General features: G+C 72.0%; 1 protein-coding gene across 3 annotated transcripts; it reads left to right on the top strand.

Moving 5' to 3' along the window:
• Positions 1-961: 961 nt before the first annotated feature.
• On the top strand, positions 962-15,603 carry NUMBL (NUMB like endocytic adaptor protein). Of its 3 annotated transcripts, none has more exons than XM_044987924.1 (9): positions 962-1,075; positions 8,895-9,040; positions 9,611-9,685; positions 9,974-10,048; positions 10,257-10,397; positions 11,203-11,407; positions 12,902-13,189; positions 13,769-13,921; positions 14,157-15,598. In XM_044987924.1, exons 2-9 carry the CDS (start codon positions 8,915-8,917, stop codon positions 14,804-14,806), a joined length of 1,713 nt encoding a protein of 570 aa, XP_044843859.1. In that variant the 5' UTR covers positions 962-1,075; positions 8,895-8,914; the 3' UTR covers positions 14,807-15,598. The 3 variants fall into 3 exon arrangements, with proteins under 3 accessions (XP_044843859.1, XP_044843857.1, XP_044843860.1); XM_044987922.1 differs by having other exon boundaries at positions 12,899-13,189; XM_044987925.1 differs by lacking the exon at positions 9,974-10,048 and having other exon boundaries at positions 12,899-13,189; positions 14,157-15,603.
• Positions 15,604-22,190: the final 6,587 nt, after the last annotated feature.

Genomic DNA, 22,190 nt, shown 5'->3' with positions numbered 1-22,190 from the left:
CAGGGTGCCCCAGAGTTAAAACCCTGGCACCGGGGGGCCCAGCCAGAGATGGGGCAGCGGATGGACCTCGCTGGTGGCCGCATGTGGCTCCGCCTAGCCCGTGCTCTGCCGCCGTCTGTCGGGTCTGAACCGATTTAAGGGCGTCCACACACACAAAGCCGCCCCATCCGGTACAAATGGCGCCACTAGCAGCACCGGGGGCCCGGCCTGACGCGGCCACGGGGTCGGGACAAGACCCTCCTGGGGGCGGCTCATCCCACCTTCGCCGGGGCCGTGGGGCTGGGTTCCCATCCACGCTGGCAGCACCCCGAGGTGGGGCTTGTCTCTGCGGGCAACACAACAGGGGGGGCAACCGTGCCCAGCTCTGGGGGGCTAAGGGGCCCGGGGGGGGGGGGCATCTCCCACTTGCTCTGGTCAGGGGCATCAATAGCTCAGGGTGAGACGGGGTGGGGGCAGTGATGGATCCGGTCGGGGGGTCCGTTCTCTGGAGGAAGGTGGCCAAGGGCTAAAGGGGCCCCCCCACCCCCCGCCTCTGAGCCCCGGGCCCGGTCTGGGGGCCAACCCTTGTGCCTGTCAAGGGATGGGAGTGTATTTGCATATGCATGAGTCTGGGGGCCAATGGGAGCAGGCTGAGCGACTCTTGCACCGATAAAAAGGAGGTTAGGACGGTGTAGGCTTATTTGCATATTAATGAGCCTAGAGGCCAATAGGAAGAGAGCCGGGGTGGGGGCTGAGGCCGTTTGTAAATAACGGGAAGGAAGGAGGGAGTGGTGGTCAATGCAGCGTCTATTTGCATATTCATGACCCCACAGCCAATGGGAAGGGAGCTGAGAGGCGCTGGGAAAGGGGTGGCCAAGGTAGGGGGCGGGGTCGTGAGACCTCGCGCACGGGGGGGCGCGGCCGAGCGCGTCGCTCATTTGCATATTGATGAGGCAGGGGCGTGGCCAGCGGCTGGAATGCTCCCGGGGAGGAGGCGGCCGCGGCGCGTGCGTGCGACACTGTAACCAGGGGCCGGGGCCGGAGCCGGGGGCGGCCGGGGGGGCCGCTCGGTGCCTGCGGAGCCTGGAGCGCCCGGGTAAGGGGGGCCCGGGTGAGGGGGGGCCGGGCCCCGATCCCCCCCCCGCCTGGTGCACGTTGCATCTGCCCCCCCCCTGCAAACCTGTCCCGGAGCGGGGGGGGGGCTCCGCTCCGAAACCCCGGCCCCCCCCCTCCCCGAGTGGCGGCAGAGCGGGACCCCCCCGCCCCTTCCTGCATCTCTGGGGGGGGGCCAGACCGGATGGGTTATTGGCCTGCGGTCTGCAGCATGCTGGGGGGGGGGGTGAGTTCTGGGATCCCCCCCCCCCCAGCGCTGGTGCCGGGTCGGGGAGGGGAAGTGACCTACTGAGGCCTGGGCTGTGGGCCTGCCCCCCCCCCCGATTATTTTCTCCAAAGCCACATCCATGAGAGCGGGGTCTGTGCCCCCCCCTCCGCCCCCCAGGGCGTTTGGGTCGCTCCTTCCCATGACCTGTGGGAACGGGGGGGTCTGGGCCTCGGCTCGGGATGGGGGAGTTGATGGATTTTTGCAGAGCTGGAGTGGGGGGGCGTCGGTGCTGGGTAAAGGGAAATTTCTCCCCCCCCTCAGAAGTAAGGAGGGAGCCGCGGGGGGGGGAATGTGTCATTTATTTTTCTAGCGTTTTGCAGATCTGGCAGGACTGTGGTTCGGGGCCTTGGAGACCAGAGGCAGCGGCGGGGGGGGGCTGAGCGCTGGCAGATGGCGCGGGCTGGGCGATCGATCCAGACCCCGCTGGCGGGATCGGGCACCCTGGGGCGCCCCTTGGCCCGGCCCCGTGCGGGCTGGGCCCCGGGTTCTGGATCGGAGTCGGAGGGCGAGACGTGACGCTGTCCATTGCGGGGGGGTCGCGCGTCTCAGGCGGGTGCGGACAGAGGAGCTGGCGTCCAGGAGAACGGGTTTAGGGTCTCCCCACGGCCGTGCCCTGGTGCCCCCTTCGGCTGCAAAGAAACCACCCGAGGTTGGCGCCGGTTACCCGCCTGGGGCGGTTTCTTTCAGACACCGGAGACCAGGGAGTGTGGACAAACCGGGGGACCTCAGGCCACCCCAGAACGGCCGGGGGAGCCTGGCACACAGGGGAGCTGCTTGCGTGGGCCTGTCTGTGGATGGGGAAGGGGCCGATACGCCCTCCCCTGAAAACAGCTACTTCTTGGGGGGTGCCACCACGTCTGGTGGTGACCGAGCTCTCGCGGGGTGTGCCAGCCCCGTCGCACCCAAACCAAGGGGGCTCTCCCCAGTGCAACCCCCCTTCCCTGACCCCTCTGATCTCTGGCTCCTTGCCCCGTAATTCCCAGGCTGGGGCGCGTTTGCTCTGGGAACAGGTGGCGGCTGCAGCCGGCCTGGGGATGTGACAGATTTTGCTGGGGACGCGAGGATGTGGCGTATCCCAGGCAATGATCAAAAGACACCCCCCCCCTCCCCGCTTGCCTTAATCACGCGGCCCCTGGATGCCCAGTGACTCAGGACCCAGGGAAGGGGGCAGGGGAGCCGATGGGGGTTTATTTTGCAGCCTAGTGTCTGCCAGGCTGCTCGTGGGAGGCCTGTGCCCAGCATCACTTACCGTTCGGCTGCTGCGGTTCGAATTATTCCCCCGCCGTGGGGAAAGGCCTGGCTGCCTGGGCCCCCGGGTCTGCGTCTGGCTCTGGGGAGGGGCTGGCTGCGGCGGGCAGTGGGGCCTTGGGCTCTACCTCAGCTCTGGGAAGGCGGGTCGGTGGGGGGCCCAGGCGTCCGGACTCCTGGGTCCGCTCCCCGGCGCGGCGGGGGCCCAGGCGTCCGGACTCCTGGGTCCGCTCCCCGGCGCGGCGGGGGCCCAGGCGTCCGGACTCCTGGGTCCGCTCCCCGGCGCGGCGGGGGCCCAGGCGTCCGGACTCCTGGGTCCGCTCCCCGGCGCGGCGGGGGCCCAGGCGTCCGGACTCCTGGGTCCGCTCCCCGGCGCGGCGGGGGCCCAGGCGTCCGGACTCCTGGGGCAGCTCCCCGGCGCGGCGGGGGCCCAGGCGTCCGGACTCCTGGGTCCGCTCCCCGCCGCGGCGCGGGCCTACGCGTCCGGACTCCTGGGCGCTCTCCCCGGCGCGGCGGGGGCCCAGGCGTCCGGACTCCTGGGTCCGCTCCCCGGCGCGGCGGGGGCCCAGGCGTCCGGACTCCTGGGTCCGCTCCCCGGCGCGGCGGGGGCCCAGGCGTCCGGACTCCTGGGTCCGCGCCCCGGGGGGGCGGGGGCCCAGGCGTCCGGACTCCTGGGTCCGCTCCCCGGCGCGGCGGGGCCCAGGCGTCCGGACTCCTGGGTCCGCTCCCCGGCGCGGCGGGGGCCCAGGCGTCCGGACTCCTGGGTCCGCTCCCCGGCGCGGCGGGGGCCCAGGCGTCCGGACGCCGGGGTACGCTCCCCGGCGCGGCGGGGGCCCAGGCGTCCGGACTCCTGGGTCCGCTCCCCGGCGCGGCGGGGCCCAGGCGTCCGGACGCCTGGGTTCGCTCCCCGGCACGGCGGGGCCCAGGCGTCCGGACTCCTGGGTTCGCTCCCTGGTGCTCCACATGAAGGGCTCAGGGATGAGTGGTTGCCAGGTCTCCGTTCTCTGGTCGCGGAGCAGGGGTGACGTCTGGGAAGTGCTTTGAGGGAACGTTAGGAGGGTCGTGTTTCTGTGCAGTCCGAACACATTGTGGAGCTTGGTCCTTGCCACGCCTGGAACAGCAGGGGAGAGCTCCCTGCGTAAACAACTGCCCCGCCCCAGAGACGGCTGCATCTCGCGCCGGGTTCCTGGCTAACCGGTCCCCCCGCCCCGCCCCAGAGACGGCTGCATCTCGCGCCGGGTTCCTGGCTAACCGGTCCCCCCGCCCCACCCCAGAGACGGCTGCATCTCGCGCCGGGTTCCTGGCTAACCGGTCCCCCCGCCCCACCCCAGAGACGGCTGCATCCCGCGCCGGGTTCCTGGCTAACGGTTCCCCCGCCCCGCCCCAGAGACGGCTGCATCTCGCGCCGGGTTCCTGGCTAACCGGTCCCCCCGCCCCACCCCAGAGACGGCTGCATCTCGCGCCGGGTTCCTGGCTATCGGGTCCCCCCGCCCCACCCCAGAGACGGCTGCATCTCGGGGCCGGGTCCCTGGCTAACCAGTCCCCCCGCCCCGCCCCAGAGACGGCTGCATCTCGCGCCGGGTTCCTGGCTAACCGGTCCCCCCGCCCCGCCCCAGAGACGGCTGCATCTCGCGCCGGGTTCCTGGCTAACGGGTCCCCCCGCCCCTCCCCAGAGACGGCTGCATCTCGCGCCGGGTTCCTGGCTAACGGGTCCCCCCGCCCCACCCCAGAGACGGCTGCATCTCGCGCCGGGTTCCTGGCTAACGGGTCCCCCCGCCCCTCCCCAGAGACGGCTGCATCTCGGGGCCGGGTTCCTGGCTAACCGGTCCCCCCGCCCCTCCCCAGAGACGGCTGCATCTCGCGCCGGGTTCCTGGCTAACGGGTCCCCCCGCCCCTCCCCAGAGACGGCTGCATCTCGCGCCGGGTTCCTGGCTAACGGGTCCCCCCGCCCCACCCCAGAGACGGCTGCATCTCGCGCCGGGTTCCTGGCTAACGGGTCCCCCCGCCCCGCCCCAGAGACGGCTGCATCTCGCGCCGGGTTCCTGGCTAACGGGTCCCCCCGCCCCGCCCCAGAGACGGCTGCATCTCGCGCCGGGTTCCTGGCTAACCGGTCCCCCCGCCCCAGAGACGGCTGCATCTCGCGCCGGGTTCCTGGCTAACCGGTCCCCCCGCCCCACCCCAGAGACGGCTGCGATTCATCCTGTCTCGTCTGTACGGACGTCGGACATCCCCCCGGGTGAACTAGCAGAATCCTCTGCTGCTTCTGCAGTGCTCAACTCGGGCCGCTGTGATTGCTCTGTGCCTTAGTTTCCCTATGCAGATGGGGTGCGAATCCCTGGCTCCCTGCCGGGTCCCCCCCCCCCCGTGGAGCCCAGCCGAGGGGGCGGGGATGGGCTTTGGGGTTTTTCCTGGAGTTCAGGAACAGGGTCCTGGGGCAGACGGTTGGCAGTGGGGCTGCTGGGGCAGGGTGGGGAGCTCGCCGTGGGGGGGGCCTGCAGGAAGCGCCCATGTTCCCCGGCCCCTGGCAGAGACAGCCGCTGAGTTCCCCAGGGCCGACCTGGCTGAGCTCAAGGGGTCCCAGACGCCGTCCGGGAGCCGACAGGAAGTTGGGAAACGATCTGGAATTATGAGCATCCGCTCGAGCCACGTCGGAGGCCAGCTGCTGCCGGAGCCTCCAGCCAAAGGGGAACAGCAGGACTCCTGGGTTCTCCCCGGCTCTGGGGGGCAGGGGAGGCTAGTGGGTAGAGCGGGGGGCGCTGGGAGCCAGGACTCCTGGGTTCTCCCCCAGCCTTGGGGCGGGGGGAGTGGGGTCCATTGGTTGTGGGGGGAGAGAGTCAGGACTCTCGGGTTCTATTCCAGGCTGTCGATGAGTCATCGTGGGGTCGGCCACGTCCTGTGACTCAGTTTCCCTGTGAGTGGCATAGCCCCCCCCCCCCAGTGGGTCAGGAGCTTTGGCCCGAAGCTGTCTTGGGCCCTGGCAGGTGCCCAAAGAAATGCAGCTCCGCCCAGCCCACCCTGCGTGGCCACATCTGGAGCAGATCAAGGAGGGGAACCGGCCCTCGGAGCCCCCTGGAGCTGTCCCCACGGGCAGGGCTGCGTCCCAGGCCGGAGCAGGTCCCTGCGCTCGGCTCTGCCCTGGGGTCCCTGCAGGCCGCCCCCGGCACTGGGGTGCATGAGGGGCGGGGGGGGGGGGTTCTGGTGTCCCCGGAGTGGGGCCCAGCGCCCGTGGCTGTGCCACGCGGCTCCCTGGGAGAGACGCCCGCTTGGCTCTGCTCCGTGGGAGCAGTCGGGGCAGGGACCCCCCAACTCCTCCCCCACTTCCTGCAGGGCTGGGAGCCGGGCACCGACTGGGCACTGCCAGCCCCAGCGGGGGGGGGGGGGAATATTTATATCCCCCTCCCAGACCTGGCCTGAGCTCTGGGGAGCTCAGCCCTTCAGGGGGCCGGTCTGGCATTGGGGGGGCTCCGGGGGCCGGTCTGTCACTGGGGGTCTTCGGGCTCCGGGGGCCGGTCTGTCATTGGGGGGGCTCGGGGGGCCGGGCTGTCATTGGGGGGCTCCGGGGGCCGGTCTGTCATTGGGGGGGCTCAGGGGCCGGTCTGTCACTGGGGGTCTTCGGACTCCGGGGGCCGGTCTGTCATTGGGGGGCTCCGGGGGCCGGTCTGTCATTGGGGGAGCTCCGGGGGCCGGTCTGTCACTGGGGGTCTCTGGGCTCCGGGGGCCGGTCTGTCAGTGGGGGGGCTCCGGGGGCCGGTCTGTCATTGGGGGTCTCTGGGCTCCGGGGGCCGGTCTGTCATTGGGGGAGCTCCGGGGGCCGGTCTGTCATTGGGGGTCTCTGGGCTCCGGGGGCCGGTCTGTCATTGGGGGGCTCCGGGGGCCGGTCTGTCATTGGGGGTCTCTGGGCTCCGGGGGCCGGTCTGTCAGTGGGGGGTCTCTGGGCTCCAGTCTGTCATTGGGGGGCTCCGGGGGCCGGTCTGGCATTGGGGGGTCTCTGGGCTCCAGTCTGTCATTGGGGGGCTCCGGGGGCCGGTCTGTCACTGGGGGCCTCTGGGGGCTGGTCTGCCATTGGGGGGGCTCCGGGGGCCGGTCTGGCATTGGGGGGCTCCGGGGGCCGGTCTGGCATTGGGGGGGCTCCGGGGGCCGGTCTGGCATTGGGGGTCTCTGGGCTCCGGGGGCCGGCCTGTCACTGGGGGTCTCTGGGGGCCGGCCTGTCACTGGGGGGCTCCGGGGGCCGGCCTGTCACTGGGGGGCTCCGGGGGCCGGCCTGGCATGGGGGGGCTCCGGGGGCCGGTCTGGCATGGGGGGGCTCCGGGGGCCGGTCTGGCATTGGGGGGGCTCCGGGGGCCAGCCTGTCACTGGGGGTCTCTGGGGGCCGGTCTGGCATTGGGGGGGCTCCGGGGGCCGGTCTGGCATGGGGGGGCTCAGGGGGCCGGTCTGGCATTGGGGGGGCTCTGGGGGCCGGCCTGTCACTGGGGGGCTCCGGGGGCCAGTCTGGCATTGGGGGGGCTCCGGGGGCCGGTCTGGCATTGGGGGGCTCCGGGGGCCGGTCTGGCATTGGGGGGGCTCCGGGGGCCGGTCTGTCACTGGGGGTCTCAGGGCTCCGGGGGCCGGCCTGTCACTGGGGGGCTCCGGGGGCCGGCCTGTCACTGGGGGGCTCTGGGGGCCGGCCTGTCACTGGGGGGCTCTGGGGGCCGGTCTGGCATTGGGGGGGCTCTGGGGGCCGGCCTGTCACTGGGGGGCTCCGGGGGCCGGTCTGGCATTGGGGGGGCTCCGGGGGCCGGTCTGGCATTGGGGGGGCTCTGGGGGCCGGCCTGTTATCGATTTGATTCTCTCTAGGTTCCCGTCCGTCCCCCCCGCAGTTCCCCCCCCGGCCCAGACACCGTCCAGCCTGGTGGCTTGTCTGAGCCAGGCCCCGACCCCCAGGCCAATTCGCCCTGCGCTTGACTTCCCCCCGGAAGAGACCCCCCCCCGTTCCCTTAGCCTGCTGGGGGGGTGCCCCCCCCAAGGGCTCAAGACCCCAGCTCCCAGCCCCCCCGGGGAATCCCAGCCCCACGCTCGGGGGGTGTTGAGGGGGAGGAGTTCGGGCGTGCAGGGGGGTTGGGGGCTGGGCAGCGGGGGGGGGGGGAGCAGCTGAGGAAACAAACCCCCTTGGCCAAATGTTTGCCCGGCCCGACCTCCCGACCCGGCTCCAGCTGGTGCTGTGGGGGGGGGGGACCAGCTGTCGGAGCCCGGTGCTGACTGGGGGCAGCTGCCTCCCTTGGGGGTGGGGGGGTGTTACCATGGGGCTGCCCCCCCCCACCGCGGCCTTTTGTTCTGGCTGCCGCTCGGTTGTCTGGGGCCCCAATGCGGCCTGGCCCCTCCCCCGCAGCCCCTTCCCCCCCATCACAATCCTGGCCCCTCCCCCAGCACTTCACCCCCCCAAACCCAGCCCGGCCCTTGCCCTTCCCCCCATCTTCCCCACTCCCCCCCCAGGCCTGACCCCGCCCCTCACAGCCCCCAAAGAGCCCCCCTCCCACTGCCAGTTTGCTTTGGGGGGGTTCAGGCCCCCGCCCCAGGGCAGAGTTGGTTTGATGCTGGTTTCGGGGGGGGGGCTCCATCTGGGCCCCTTTTGTGCCCCTTGTTAGGAGCTGGGGGGCTTGTGTGGGGCCCAGGCCAGCTCGGCACAGGGGGCCCACAGCCCCCCCTCGGGCGCACACTGAACCTCGCTCCGTTTCGGGGCGCCGGGGGCTGCCTGACGAGTGCGGGGAGCCCGGCTCGGGCATGGAGGGGGTGAGTGTCTCCCAGGCTGAGGAGGCAGCTTGTGTGAACTGGGGGGACCCCGGAGATGGGGTGCCCCTTCCCCAGAGCAGCCATGGGCTAGGGCTGGCTGGGCAGAGACACCCCTGCCCCCACCCTGAAAATGGTCCTTGTGTCTGTCCACACAGGGAACTCCTGGTGGCAGTCCCGGCTCCCAGCCCCCTGCTCTAACCACTAGACCCCACTCCCCTCCCAGAGCAGGGATAGAACCCAGGAGTCCTGGCTCCCAGCCCCCTGCTCTAACCACTAGACCCCACTCCCCTCCCAGAGCTGGGACAGAACCCAGGAGTCCCGGCTCCCAGCCCCTCCTGCTCTAACCACCAGACCCCACTCCCCTCCCAGAGCTGGGATAGAACCCAGGAGTCCTGGCCCCCAACCCCCCTGCTCTAACCACCAGCCCCCACTCCCCTCCCAGGGCTGGGAGAGAACCCAGGCGTCCTGGCCCCGGGCATGTTTGCGGGGGGGCCCGGAGCTCACCCCCGTGTCCCCCCAGGCCCCGGCGGCGGCGGCGCGATGAACAAGCTGCGGCAGAGCCTGCGGCGGAAGAAGCCGGCCTACGTGCCCGAGGCCAGCCGGCCCCACCAGTGGCAGGCGGACGAGGAGGCCGTGCGCCGGGGCAAGTGCAGCTTCCCCGTGCGGGTGAGTCAGACGGGGGGGGGGGGCTCACGCACGTTGGCACGAGAACGGGTGAGTCCCACGGGCTGGCACGTCTGGCACATCCTCCGCTCGCACACCTGTGCACTAGCATCTTACAGGTGCCCAGTGTCATGCACAGGCTTGGCTCAGCAGGGTGCACACAGGTCCATGGGCACGCGTGGGCCAGAGGTTTACACACTCGGCTCACACAGGCTGTGGGGTTGCACGCTTGGCACACGTGGGTTGGGGCACACTCGATCTAGGGGGTTGCCCAACCTGCTCTCACAGGGCGGAGTGTGCACGCTTGCCTCGCACACGTGGGCCAGTGGGCACACTTGGGCTGGGGGTTGCACGCTTGGCTTGCACGCCCATGTTTGCAGTAACTTCCCTGTGATGCACACACGTGTGCCCAGGATTTGCACCCCCCCATCCCACACACATGGGCCTGCTCAGCTCCTACCCCTCCCTGCAGGGAACCCAGGAGTCCTGCACCGGGGTGGGCGCTGGGCATGGTGGGTGGTGGGGCGCTGGGATCTTGCCTGGGGGCCTGGCTCTGACCTCTGCCCCCCGCAGTACCTGGGCCACGTGGAGGTGGAGGAGTCGCGGGGGATGCACGTGTGTGAAGAGGCCGTGAAGAAGCTGAAAACGGTGAGTGCAGCTGGCATGGGGGGGGGCAGATCTGGGCCAGATGCCCCTGGTGCCTCCCCCTGGGGACCCCCCCAGCACCTCCTCCTTCAACCCCCTTCTCCACCCCGAGTTCCCCAGCACCCCCCAGCCACCCACCATCCCCCCATTACCTCCCCGCTAGCCCCGGGGGGCTGAGAGATTCCTAGAGTCTCTGAACTGGTGCCCCCCAGCCGTGGGGCAGGGGGCTCAGGAGCGAGGGGGGGGCTGGGGGGGTTCTACTGTCCCCCACTGACACCCCCCCAATTGCAGAGCGGGCGCAAGTCGGTGAAGTCGGTTCTGTGGGTGTCGGCCGATGGGCTGCGGGTCGTGGACGAGAAAACAAAGGTACGGGGGGGGGGGCGGGGGGAGGGACTGGGGATTGTGGGGGGCACGGCTGGGGGGGTTATGGGGCAGTGGGGAGCCGGGGGGGGTCCTGCCATCCCCCCACCCCACATGGACTCAGGGGGAGCCCTGCGGCCGTGCAGAGTGTCCCCCTGGGCTGAGGCGGGGGGGATGCGCCCCCCCATCTCATGCCCCCCCCTCCGCCCCCCAGGATCTCATCGTGGACCAGACCATTGAGAAGGTTTCGTTCTGCGCCCCCGACCGCAACTTCGACAAGGCCTTTTCCTACATCTGCCGCGACGGCACCACCCGCCGCTGGATCTGCCACTGCTTCCTGGCCCTCAAGGACTCGGTGCGTGGCCCCCCGGGTGTGTGCACGCCTCGCACGCACGCCTCGCACGTGTGCTGAGTCTGCCATGCCCTGCACGCCTCGCACGTGTGCTGAGTCTGCCATGCCCTGCACGCCTCCCACGCACGCCGCACATGTGTGCTGAGCCTGCCATGCCCTGCATGCCTCGCACGCACGCCTTGCACGTGTGCTGAGCCTGCCATGCCCTGCATGCCTCGCACGCACGCCTTGCACGTGTGCTGAGTCTGCCATGCCCTGCACGCCTCGCACGTGTGCTGAACCTGCCACGCCCTGCATGCCTCGCACGCACACCTTGCACGTGTGCTGAGTCTGCCACGCCCTGCACGCCTTGCACACACTGCACCTCGCCTGCTTCGCACCCTCGCCCGCGTGCTGCACCTGGCATGCCCCGCACACCTCGCACCCTTGCCCGCCGCACCTGCATGCTGCACCGAGCCCGCCTGCCAGGCCGCTGCTCCTAGCATGCCTCGTACCCTCGCCCACGTGCTGCCCCTGGCACACCCACCTCGCCCGTGTGCTGCACCTGGCATGCCCGCCTCTCCCACCTGGCCCGCGGGATGCCCCTGGCATGCCCGCCTCATCTGCCCGCTCACTTGCACGCTGGTGCTCACACACACACACCCCTTGCACAGGCAGCCTCTCTGCACCCCCTCGCTCGCTGGGTCTCCCGCACCCACTCGTGCACTCGCCCAGCTGGCTCCCCGTGCGCGCAGCCCGTGCGAAGGCTGCTCGTGTCCCTGCGCGCTCGCCTGGCACCCCCTGACCCAGCTCTGCCCCCTGCCCGCAGGGCGAGCGCCTGAGCCACGCCGTGGGCTGCGCCTTCGCGGCCTGCCTGGAGCGCAAGCAGAAGCGGGAGAAGGAGTGTGGGGTGACGGCCTCCTTCGACGCCAACCGCACCAGCTTCGCCCGCGAGGGCTCCTTCCGCGCCCCGGCTGCCAGCCAGCCCGCCCAGCGCCAGCTCGTGCTGCGCCAGATCCAGGACAGGAAGAAAGGTGAGACGGACGCGCCCCGAGCCAGTGCCCAGCTCCAGCCGCCCCCCGTGTCCCCCCACCCCCAATGCCCTCAGCTCCTGACCATCTCCGCCCCCCCGCCCAGCTCCTCCCCCCACCCCTCCGGGAACCCACCCCCCAATACCCTCAGCTCCTGACCATCTCCGCCCCCCCGCCCCTCCGGGAACCCACCCCCCAATGCCCTCAGCTCCTGACCATCTCCGCCCCCCCGCCCAGCTCCTCCCCCCACCCCTCCGGGAACCCACCCCCCAATGCCCTCGGTTCCTGACCATCTCCGCCCCCCCGCCCATCTCCCCCCCCCCCCCCCTCCGGGAACCCACCCCCCAATACCCTCGGCTCCTGACCATCTCCGCCCCCCCGCCCAGCTCCTCCCCGCCACCCCTCCGGGAACCCACCCCCCAATGCCCTCGGCTCCTGACCATCTCCGCCCCCCCCCCCCTCCGGGAACCCACCCCCCAATGCCCTCGGCTCCTGACCATCTCCGCCCCCCCCGCCCAGCTCCTCCCCCCACCCCTCCGGGAACCCACCCCCCAATGCCCTCGGCTCCTGACCATCTCCGCCCCCCCGCCCCTCCGGGAACCCACCCCCCAATGCCCTCGGTTCCTGACCATCTCCGCCCCCCCCGCCCAGCTCCTCCCCGGACCTCTCCGGGAACCCACCCCCCAATACCCTCAGCTCCTGACCATCTCCGCCCCCCCGCCCAGCTCCTCCCCCCCACCCCTCCGGGAACCCACCCCCCAATGCCCTCAGCTCCTGACCGTCTCCGCCCCCCAGCCCAGCTCCTCCCCCCCACCCCTCCGGGAACCCACCCCCCAATGCCCTCGGTTCCTGACCATCTCCGCCCCCCCGCCCCTCCGGGAACCCACCCCCCAATACCCTCGGCTCCTGACCATCTCCGCCCCCCCGCCCAGCTCCAACCCCCTGTCCTGTGCCGGGGGAGGGGGCTATCCTGGGGGGGGGCTGAGGGCACTGGGGGGCAGGTGCGGGGGGAGGGGGCTGTCCGGGGGGGGGGGGCTGAGGGCGCTGGGGGGCAGGTGCCGGGGGAGGGGGCTGTCCGGGGGCGGCTGAGGGTGCTGGGGGGCAGGTGCCGGGGGAGGGGGCTGTCCTGGGGGGGGGCTGAGGGCGATGGGGGGCAGGTGCCGGGGGAGGGGGCTGTCCTGGGGGGGGGCTGAGGGCGGGGGGGGGCAGGTGCCGGTGGAGGGGTCTGTCCTGGGGGGGGGCTGAGGGCGCTGGGGGGCAGGTGCCGGGGGAGGGGGCTGTCCTGGGGGGGGGGCTGAGGGCGCTGGGGGGCAGGTGCCGGGGGAGGGGCCTGTCCGGGGGGGGCTGAGGGCGCTGGGGGGCAGGTGCCGGGGGAGGGGGCTGTCTGGGGGGGGGAGGGTGAGGGCGCTGGGGGGCAGGTGCCGGGGGAGGGGGCTGTCTGGGGGGGGCGGCGAGGAGGACTAAGGGGGGTCTCACCCCGACTCCCTCTACCAGCAGAGGCTGCCCCGGCCGCCGCCCCCTCGGCGCCCCCCGGCCCCGCCCAGCCGGGCAGCGTCTCCCCACCGCAGGGGGCCACGTCGCCGGCGGAGAAGGGGGAGGGGGGCCCCCCGCACGCCATCCCGCGCCGCCACGCGCCCCTGGAGCAGCTGGTGCGCCAGGGCTCCTTCCGCGGCTTCCCCGCCCTCAGCCAGAAGAACTCGCCCTTCAAACGGCAGCTCTCGCTGCGGCTCAGCGACCTGCCCTCCACCCTGCAGCGCAAGGGCGACTTCCAGGCCAGGGGCGCCGGTGAGCCGGGCGGGGGGGCACCGGGGCTGGGGGGCGGGGGAGTTGGGGCTCGGGGTGCCGGGCGCGGGGGCTGGGGGGCAGGGGAGCCGGGTGGGGGGGCACTGGGGCTGGGGGGCGGGGGAGTTGGGGCTCGGGGTGCCGGGCGCGGGGGCTGGGCGGAACGGCAGACGCGCGGGGGGGCCCCGGGGCAGGGAGGCAGGGGAGTAGGGGCTCGGGGTGCCGGGCGCGGGGGCTGGGGGGCAGGGGAGCCGGGTGGGGGGGCACCGGGGCTGGGGGGCAGGGGAGTTGGGGCTCGGGGTGCCGGGCGCGGGGGCTGGGGGGCAGGGGAGCCGGGTGGGGGGGCACCGGGGCTGGGGGGCGGGGGAGTTGGGGCTCGGGGTGCCGGGCGCGGGGGCATGGGGGAACTGGGTGTGGGGGGCAGCAGGTGCCACGGGAACCGGGTGTGGGGCAGATGGACCCTAGAGCTGGTATCTTGGATTCCGGCCCCTTAAGAGACGGGGGGGGGCGTATTACCGGGGGCCACACGGGAAGGGGGGGTGTTCACTCCGAGTTGCCCCCCCAACTCTGCTCCCCCCCCAGTGCCAGAGCTGGAATCGAGCCCGACCGGTGACAGCGACGGGATCAGCGCCCTCTGCAGCCAGATCGACGCCTCCTTCGCCCGCCCACCCGCCGACCCCTTCAGCCCCACGGCCGCCAACGGCACCGCCTCCCCCCCCGCGGGGCTCCCCCAAGGTACGGGCCCCGTGCCAGGGCCCCCGGGGGCTCACCCCCGGGCACGCCCCGTACCCACCCGGTGCCCCCACCCCAGAGAAAGCCGATCTCTGCTCTGGGCGAGAGGTCCCTGGGTACCAGCCCGTGCGCTCCACCCCAGAGGCAGCCGCATCTTGGTGCCAGCCCTCCGCGCCGCGCCCTGGCATTCCCCGCGGGGCTGGCGCGCTCCTGACGTGGTTTTTCTCCTCGCCCGCAGGGCCGGCGGCCTGGGGCGAGCCCGGGGTGGGGGCCCCCCCGCAGGCCGCCCCGTTCCAGCCCGGACACAGGCGGACCCCGTCGGAGGCCGAGCGCTGGCTGGAGGAGGCGGCCCAGACGGCCAAGGCCCAGCAGGTGGCCGTGCCCGCGGCCCTGCCCGCCACGCTGCCCCCCTACCCCGTGAGCTACGACGCCGCGCCCGCCCCCCTGGGCATGTTCCTGCCGCCCCACATGCAGCCGGCCTACGTGCCCGTGGGGGCCTACCCGCCGGCCGGGCCCTTGGCGGCGCCCAGCGTCCCCGTGGTGGGCATCACCCCCTCCCAGATGGTGGCCCACGTCTTTTGCTCCGCCGCCCAGCTGCCGCCCTCGAACTTGGGGGGCAAGGCTGGCCCCTTCCCCCCTGCTCTGCTGGGCCCCGCGCTGCCCCCTCCCCCCCAGGCCCGACCCAGGTCCGGCAGCGCTGCCCCCTGGGCCCCCGAGTCAGGCCAGCCGGGGGCCCTGGCCCCTCCGCCCCCCACCGCCCGCCCCGGGCCCAAGCCGGACCCCTTTGAGGCTCAGTGGGTGGCGCTGGGGGCCAAGCCCCCCGGGGGGGCCGACCCGGGCAACCCCTTCGCCGGAGACCTGCAGAAAACATTCGAGATCGAGCTGTGAGCTGGGGGCGGGGGGAGCCACCGGGGCTCCCTGAGCCCCCCACTATGGAACTGACTGTGGGGCCAGCTAGAGGTGGGGGATGTACAGAGACCCCCCAGCCCCAGCGGGACATAGGTCACCTCCTTGCCAAAGGGGGGGGCAGGCTGGGGAGGGGCCCCCAGGGCTGCTGCCCACCCCCGATGGGGGGCTGAGTGTGTGTCCTGGTCACCGGAGGTGGGGCTGGGTCTGCTGAACTGCAGGGGAAGGTGGGGGTGAGAAACCTCCCTCCCCCCCCCCCCCCGCGCCGGTGATGAAATGGTTAACGGGTCCCTGGCTGGCTGCAAGGGGAGGGGCCCCGGGCTGGACGTTTGGGGGGCTGGATGGGGGCACCCCCCAGCTCCAGGGGGGACGAGGGCTAACCCCCCCCCCAGTGTAATGGTCAGGCCTGCGGGGATGAGGCCCAGCAGCCCCGTGCCTGGGGGGGGGGGTTGGGGGCAGGTTATGGGGGGCTGAGCAGAGGGAAAAGTGGGGGGCTGGGATTGCTCCCCTGCAGGGAGCTGCTGGGGGGGGGGGGCTGGTTCTGGCCTTTTCACCCCGTAGCGGGGGAGTGTCACGGTGCCCCAGCGCCACCTGCTGGGGGGTGCTGGGACCTCCCCCCCCCGGTCCCTCAGCGTGGCCCAGATGGGGAGTCTGGGGGGAGGGGCGATTCTAACCCTAAATCTTCTGGGGGGAGCTTCCCCCCCCATGGGGAAAAACACCCAGAGCTGGAGCGTCTCCTGCCCAGAGCCCTGGCTGGGCCTGGCCTGGGGGGTCTCGGGCCCTTGGCCAAGGGGGGGGCGGGGGGGGGGTTTGTCCCTGGCTCTAATTTATTATTTTGATTTTTAGTTTGGGGCCGGGGGGGTGGAGCCTGGTGAAGATGGGGGAGGGGCTCAGGCCCGGGGGGGGGGGGGGAGGGATGGACGGACAGACGGACTCGCCTTGCCTCAGTTTCCCCCCCTGCCTGCCCTGATCCTGGCACAAATCAAAGCCCGTTCGCAGGGGGTGCTGGGCTGATGGAGGGGGGCTGCTGTGGGGACTGGGGGTGACCAGACACCCCTCCCCCAGCCTGTGGGGGGGACCTGAGACCTCTGATCTGCCCCACGGGGCCTGAGCAGCGTGGCCTGGATTCGCCCCCCATGTGGGCGCTGCCTGGAGGTGCCCCGGGGGGCGGGGGCTGGGGGGGTCTGCGGGGGCCATGCCACGGGGCCCGGCTCAGTGGGTGCCACCCGGTGGGTGCCGGGGGCCCCGGGGCCGGAGGGTGGTGCCCTGGGGCAGGGGGGCCGTGCCACGTTGTAGGTGCACAGAGCCCTGGGGCAGGTGCCAGGGGGCGGGGAGGGGCTGGTCCGTGCCCTGCGCCGACCAGCAGGAGGCGACGCCAGCCCGGGTGGGGGAGGGGGAGATTTTCTATCTTTATTTCCAAAAAAATTTTTGTATCTAAAATAGCCCCCCCCCCCCCCCACCCCGGTTTGTATGCTGGAAATAACTGCCAATAAAGCAATCCTCGCCTGTCCGGTGTGTCAGCCCTGGGGGGCCGGGGGGCGCTGCGGCTGGATTGCCCTGGGCCCCCGCACCTGGCCCAATTCCAAGGCTGCTGCTCCCCTCCAACATCCCCCGCCCGGGGGCCGGGGGGGGGCTCCTTCGCTTCTTGTCCTAGACTGCGGCCGTGGGGCATTGCCTGGGGATTGTTAAACACCCCCGCGCCCCACCCCAGAGGTGGCTGCATCTCAGCACCAGGCACAGGGGCCCCCGCGCCCCACCCCAGAGGTGGCTGCATCTCAGCACCAGGCACAGGGGCCCCCGCGCCCCACCCCAGAGGTGGCTGCATCTCAGCACCAGGCACAGGGGCCTCCTATAACCAGCCCCCGCGCCCCACCCCAGAGGTGGCTGCATCTCAGCACCAGGCACAGGGGCCCCCGCGCCCCACCCCAGAGGTGGCTGCATCTCAGCGCCAGGCACACGGGCCCCCGTGCCCCACCCCAGAGGTGGCTGCATCTCAGTGCCAGGCACACGGGCCTCCTGTAACCAGCCCCCGCGCCCCACCCCAGAGGTGGCTGCATCTCAGCGCCAGGCACACGGGCCCCCGTGCCCCACCCCAGAGGTGGCTGCATCTCAGTGCCAGGCACGGGGGCCCCCTGTAACCAGCCCCAGCCCAATACCCAGCCTCTCCCCCCCACCCTGCGGATACCCCACATGCAGGGGCAAGCCCACAGTGGGCTGCTCCTTTGGGGGGGCACTGGGGGGAGATGGGGCAGGACAGGATTGGAGCCGCCTGCCCCTCCCCCAGCTCTGCCCCCCTCCAGCACCTCACATTCACCGGGGGGGGGGGGGCTGGACACGGGGCCTGTCCCGTTGAGCGGGCGCCGGCCCCAGGGTGGGCACTGGCTGGCTCTGGGGCCTGTCCCCTCTAGGGGGTGATGCTGCTGCTGGGTCTCAGCCCGCAGGGATGAGCCCTAGAGATCCCCCCAGGGTGCCCTCACCTGGGGCCAGCCCTGCTGGGGCCCCGCCTGGCAGGCGCCCGCCCGACACGCCAGCCAGCGCGGGCACCGCCGCTCGCAGCCGACACCCGCCTGGGGGGATGAGGTGGGGACTCGCCCAAGCCTCCCTCACACCTGCCCACCGCCCCCATCTGCATCCCCCAGGTCGCCCCTCTCCTGCGACCCCCCACTCCTCCCTCTGCCCCCTCGCCCGAGTCTCCGGCTGCCCCACGGAGCCCTGGGGGGCCGGCTCCTGGACCAGCGGCTGCGGTAGCCTCTGATGCCCGGGGGCACTGCGGGGCAGGCCGGGAGAGCGCTCAGCAGTGGGGCTGGGGTCTCATGGGGCAGTGCCAGCGCCCTGGCTGCAGGACCCACTGGGCAGGGGTGGGAGCTGGCCCGGGGGTCCCCCAGGGCTCTGGGTGCCCCCATGGGGGTTCCCCTACGCTGCACGTGGCAGGGGCTGTGCCTACCACGGAGGTGCCACCCTGCCGGCCCCAGGCAGCCTGCGGCCACGTGCCACACCTGGCACCATGTCGCGCGTGGGACACGGGTGGTGCCAGGTGGGCACAGGCCAGGCTGCCTTGGCCCCGCGCACGGCCCCTGTGGGCTCAGGAACTCGGGGCTGCATCACCCCCTGGCACGGCCCCCCCGGGGGGCGTGGGACTGTTGCTATGGTAACTGCCCCCCAGCGAGTGGTTTGGGAAGCCACGGCCCAGGGGCTGCGGGCACCTGACGGGCGGCTTCAGGGCAGTGCCGCGGGAGACGGGGGTCCCCCAACACCCTGCCTCCCCAAGCCAGCCCCTGCCCTCCACCCCCTGGTGCATCCTGGGCAGAAAGGCCCTGTGCCCCATTCCCTGCCCCCCGACCCAGACACCCCCTGCCCCCCCAGTGCTCCCTAGCGGCTCGGCCCTGTGCCCCATTCCCTGCCCCCCAGTGCTCCCTAGGGGCATGGCCCTGTGCCCCATTCCCTGCCCCCCTGCCCCCCCAGCGCTCCCTAGCGGCTCGGCCCTGTGCCCCATTCCCTGCCCCCCGACCCAGACACCCCCTGCCCCCAGTGCCCCCTAGGGGCTCAGCCCTGTGCCCCATTCCCTGCCCCCCAGTGCTCCCTAGGGGCTCGGCCCTGTGCCCCATTCCCTGCCCCCCAACCAAGACACCCCCTGCCCCCCCAGTGCTCCCTAGGGGCTCGGCCCTGTGCCCCATTCCCTGCCCCCCAACCCAGACACCCCCTGCCCCCCCAGTGCTCCCTAGGGGCTCAGCCCTGTGCCCCATTCCCTGCCCCCCAGTGCTCCCTAGGGGCTCGGCCCTGTGCCCCATTCCCTGCCCCCTGTGCCCCATTCCCTGCCCCCCAGTGCTCCCTAGGGGCTCGGCCCTGTGCCCCATTCCCTGCCCCCCTGCCCCAGCCAGCCCCTGCTCTGGGCCCAGCAGCGCCCCCTAGAGGGGAAAGGGGTGGGGCTCAGGGGGCGGAGGTGGGGGCAGAGGCAGATGCGGGCAAGGGAAGGGAGCTGGCCTGTCTCACTGGGGCAGGAGGGGGGGTCTGTGTTGGGAGAAGGGGGGACTCCAGGAAGCTGTGGATGGGTCCCTGGGGCGCTGGTGGGGGGAGCAGGGGGGGATGCAGCTGCAGCACCTCGTTCCCCTCCAGCAACAGGAAACGCCCCACTTCCCCCCCCCCCAGCCTCCACAATGCACCCCACCCCCAGCCCTGGGCTCCCCAGCTGTTGCTGGTGCCCCTCACTCCCGACCCGCAGCCCCTGCTAGCCCAGCCCTGGTCCCCCCCAACCCCAACTCTGCCGGTGCCCCTCACTCCCGACCCGCAGCCCCTGCTAGCCCAGCCCTGCCCCACCCAGCTCTGCCGGTGCCCCTCACTCCCGACCCGCAGCCCCTGCTAGCCCAGCCCTGGTCCCCCCTAGCTCTGCCGGTGCCCCTCACTCCCGACCCGCAGCCCCTGCTAGCCCAGCCCTGCCCCACCCAGCTCTGCCGGTGCCCCTCACTCCCGACCCGCAGCCCCTGCTAGCCCAGCCCTGCCCCACCCAGCTCTGCTGGTGCCCCTCACTCCCGACCTGCAGCCCCTGCCAGCCCAGCCCCACCCAGCTCTGCTGGTGCCCCTCACTCCCAACCCGCAGCCCCTGCCAGCCCAGCCCTGGGCTCCCCCAGCTCTGCTGGTGCCCCTCACTCCTGACCCGCAGCCCCTGCTAGCCCAGCCCTGGGCTCCAATGCCCTGAAATCCAGAGGGTCACTGGGCGATAGAAGGAGCCCAACTGGTGTCAAATCCACTCCCCGCAGGGGTACAGTCCTGGCAGCTGCGGAGCAACCCCCCCTCCCCCAACCTGTGCCAGGGAGCCTTGGCACTGACCCCAGAAAGCTCAGAGCCGCCCCGGCCCATCTAGTTCCAGCTCCTCCAACTGCCAGACACGGGGAGCGTGTGGGGCGATTCCTGCCGGCTGGGCTGGGGCCTGGGCCGAGGCCTGACCAAACTCATTGCACAGAAGCCAGCCGTTGGATGCGACCGGCGCCCCCTGGGGGCACTGTCTGTCCCTGCCATCGGAGGGATTTTTCTCAGTGTACAAGCAAGTTTCGACTCTTTGGCTGGGATCCCTGGGGGCTTCCTGGACCGGGCTGGGCTCCAGGGGAAACAAACACGTTAACACCCTGCGCTCGCCCAGCCTCCACCTCACTGACTCCCCTGCTGCCAGGAGCTGCCCTGCCGGGCCCCGGGTGCCCGCGCCTGCTCAGTAGGGGGTGCCATTGGTGTCAGCAGTGGGATATGGGCAGGGCAGCAGGGCAGTGCCCCATGAGGGCTCTGTCACCCAGCCCCTCCTCCCACTGCAGGGTCGCCGGTGGGTGCAAACCAGTGCACTGGAGACGCCCCCCCCCCCCCCCGTCGCCGATTTCCCATCATCCCCCTGAACGGCGACGGCTGCAGCGGGGGAGGGGAGACAGAGAGAGATATATCTATATTTGCCTTATCTCGAATAAGGAAATGGATCACTTGTGGTTGCTAAGGTAACCAGCAGCCAGAGATGCTCACCGGCTCTTAAAGGAGACGTGCCTCTGGGGGGGGGGGGCAAGGCAGCTGTTTAACAGCGATGTGCAGCCCCCCATGTATCACAGGGGAGAGAGGGGCTGGCGGAGGGGACCCAGGAGATCAGCGTTCAGCTCCCACCTGTGCCACTGGCTCCCCAAGTGACTGCAGCCAAATCCCTGCATCTCTCTGTGCCTCAGCTTCCCAAGTGGCAAAATGGAGATAAAAATCCCACCTTGTGACCCCTTGGGGGCAGGTCTCCCTTTGGGTCTGGGCCGCGCCCGGCCCGACGGGGCCCTGATCTCGGCCGGGGTCTGGGCAGCGCCCGGCGCGACGGGGACCTGATCTCGGCCGGGGTCTGGGCAGCGCCCGGCGTGACGGGGCCCTGATCTCGGCTGGGGTCTGGGCGGTGCCCGGCGAGACGGGGCCCTGATCTCGGCTGGGGTCTGGGCAGCGCCCGGCGCGACGGGGCCCTGATCTCGGCTGGGGTCTGGGCAGCGCCCGGCCCGACGGGGCCCTGATCTCAGTGGGGGTCTGGGCGGCGCCTGGCGCGACGGGGCCCTGATCTCGGCCGGGGTCTGGGCGGCGCCTGGCGCGACGGGGCCCTGATCTCGGCTGGGGTCTGGGTGGCTCCCGGCCCGACGGGGCCCCGATCTCGGCCGGGGTCTGGGCGGCGCCTGGCGCGACGGGGCCCTGATCTCGGCCGGGGTCTGGGCAGCGCCTGGCGCGACGGGGCCCTGATCTCGGCTGGGGTCTGGGCAGCGCCCGGGCCCCTAATCCCAGCTGGGCACTGTTATAATCCCAACGTGGCGACAGTGAGGCTGGTGCCCTGGCAGAGGCAGGTCTCCCGTTTGCTGGTGGGCTCCTGTCCTGCGCTGGGCGTGGGGGGCTGGCACGGGTGGTCCCCGGGCACAGGGGAAGCAGGCGGCCAGCTTGGCTCCGAAGGCCCCTGAAGGGCAGCGGGTGTGTGTGAGAGAGGCCGGGCCGTGCGGGTTGCTCTCGCTAGGTGGAGCTGGGGGCACTCGGACGGGCTGCTGCAGAGCCTGCCCTCCCCTGGCAGCTGAGCCGCGCCCGCCCGGGGAAAGCAGCCCCAAGTGAACTCCCCAGCAGGGCCAGGGCTGGCAGGAGAAACCCCGACACACCAGCCTGGGCCCCACCGGGCCTGAAACCATCCCGGGACATTGCTCCAGTCACAACAGCTGGCGCTGGTATCGCACCTGTCAGCCAGAGGCAGGGGCACAGGGCTGGGCGCCAGGACTCCTGGGTTCTCTCCCGGCTCTGAGAGGGGAGGAGGGTCTAGTGGTTAGAGCGGGGGGGGGGGCTGGGCGCCAGGACTCCTGGGTTCTCTCCCGGCTCTGAGAGGGGAGTGGGGTCTAGTGGTTAGAGCGGGGGGGGCTGGGCACCAGGACTCCTGGGTTCTCTCCCGGCTCTGAGAGGGGAGTGGGGTCTAGTGGTTAGAGCAGGGGGGGCTGGGCACCAGGACTCCTGGGTTCTCTCCCGGCTCTGAGAGGGGAGGAGGGTCTAGTGGTTAGAGCGGGGGGGGGCTGGGCACCAGGACTCCTGGGTTCTCTCCCGGCTCTGAGAGGGGAGTGGGGTCTAGGGGTTAGAGCGGGGGGGGGCTGGGCACCAGGACTCCTGGGTTCTCTCCCGGCTCTGAGAGGGGAGTGGTGTCTAGTGGTTAGAGTGGGGGGGCTGGGCACCAGGACTCCTGGGTTCTCTCCCGGCTCTGAGAGGGGAGGAGGGTCTAGTGGTTAGAGTGGGGGGGCTGGGCACCAGGACTCCTGGGTTCTCTCCCGGCTCTGAGAGGGGAGGAGGGTCTAGTGGTTAGAGCAGGGGGGCTGGGCACCAGGACTCCTGGGTTCTGTTTCAAACT

Source organism: Mauremys mutica, chromosome 15 (genome assembly GCF_020497125.1).
Source record: "Mauremys mutica isolate MM-2020 ecotype Southern chromosome 15, ASM2049712v1, whole genome shotgun sequence".
Classification (NCBI taxonomy): domain Eukaryota; kingdom Metazoa; phylum Chordata; order Testudines; family Geoemydidae; genus Mauremys; species Mauremys mutica.
This window is presented reverse-complemented; position numbering and strand designations above follow the sequence as displayed.

Excerpts from the sequence above, each read along its gene's own strand:
- NUMBL (XM_044987922.1), top strand. The coding sequence starts at position 8,915 with ATGAACAAGCTGCGGCAGAGCCTGCGGCGGAAGAAGCCGGCCTACGTG. Across the intron at positions 10,049-10,256 it reads TCGTGGACGAGAAAACAAAG|GATCTCATCGTGGACCAGAC; the intron begins GTACGGGGGGGG and ends TCCGCCCCCCAG. Across the intron at positions 11,408-12,898 it reads GATCCAGGACAGGAAGAAAG|CAGAGGCTGCCCCGGCCGCC; the intron begins GTGAGACGGACG and ends TCCCTCTACCAG.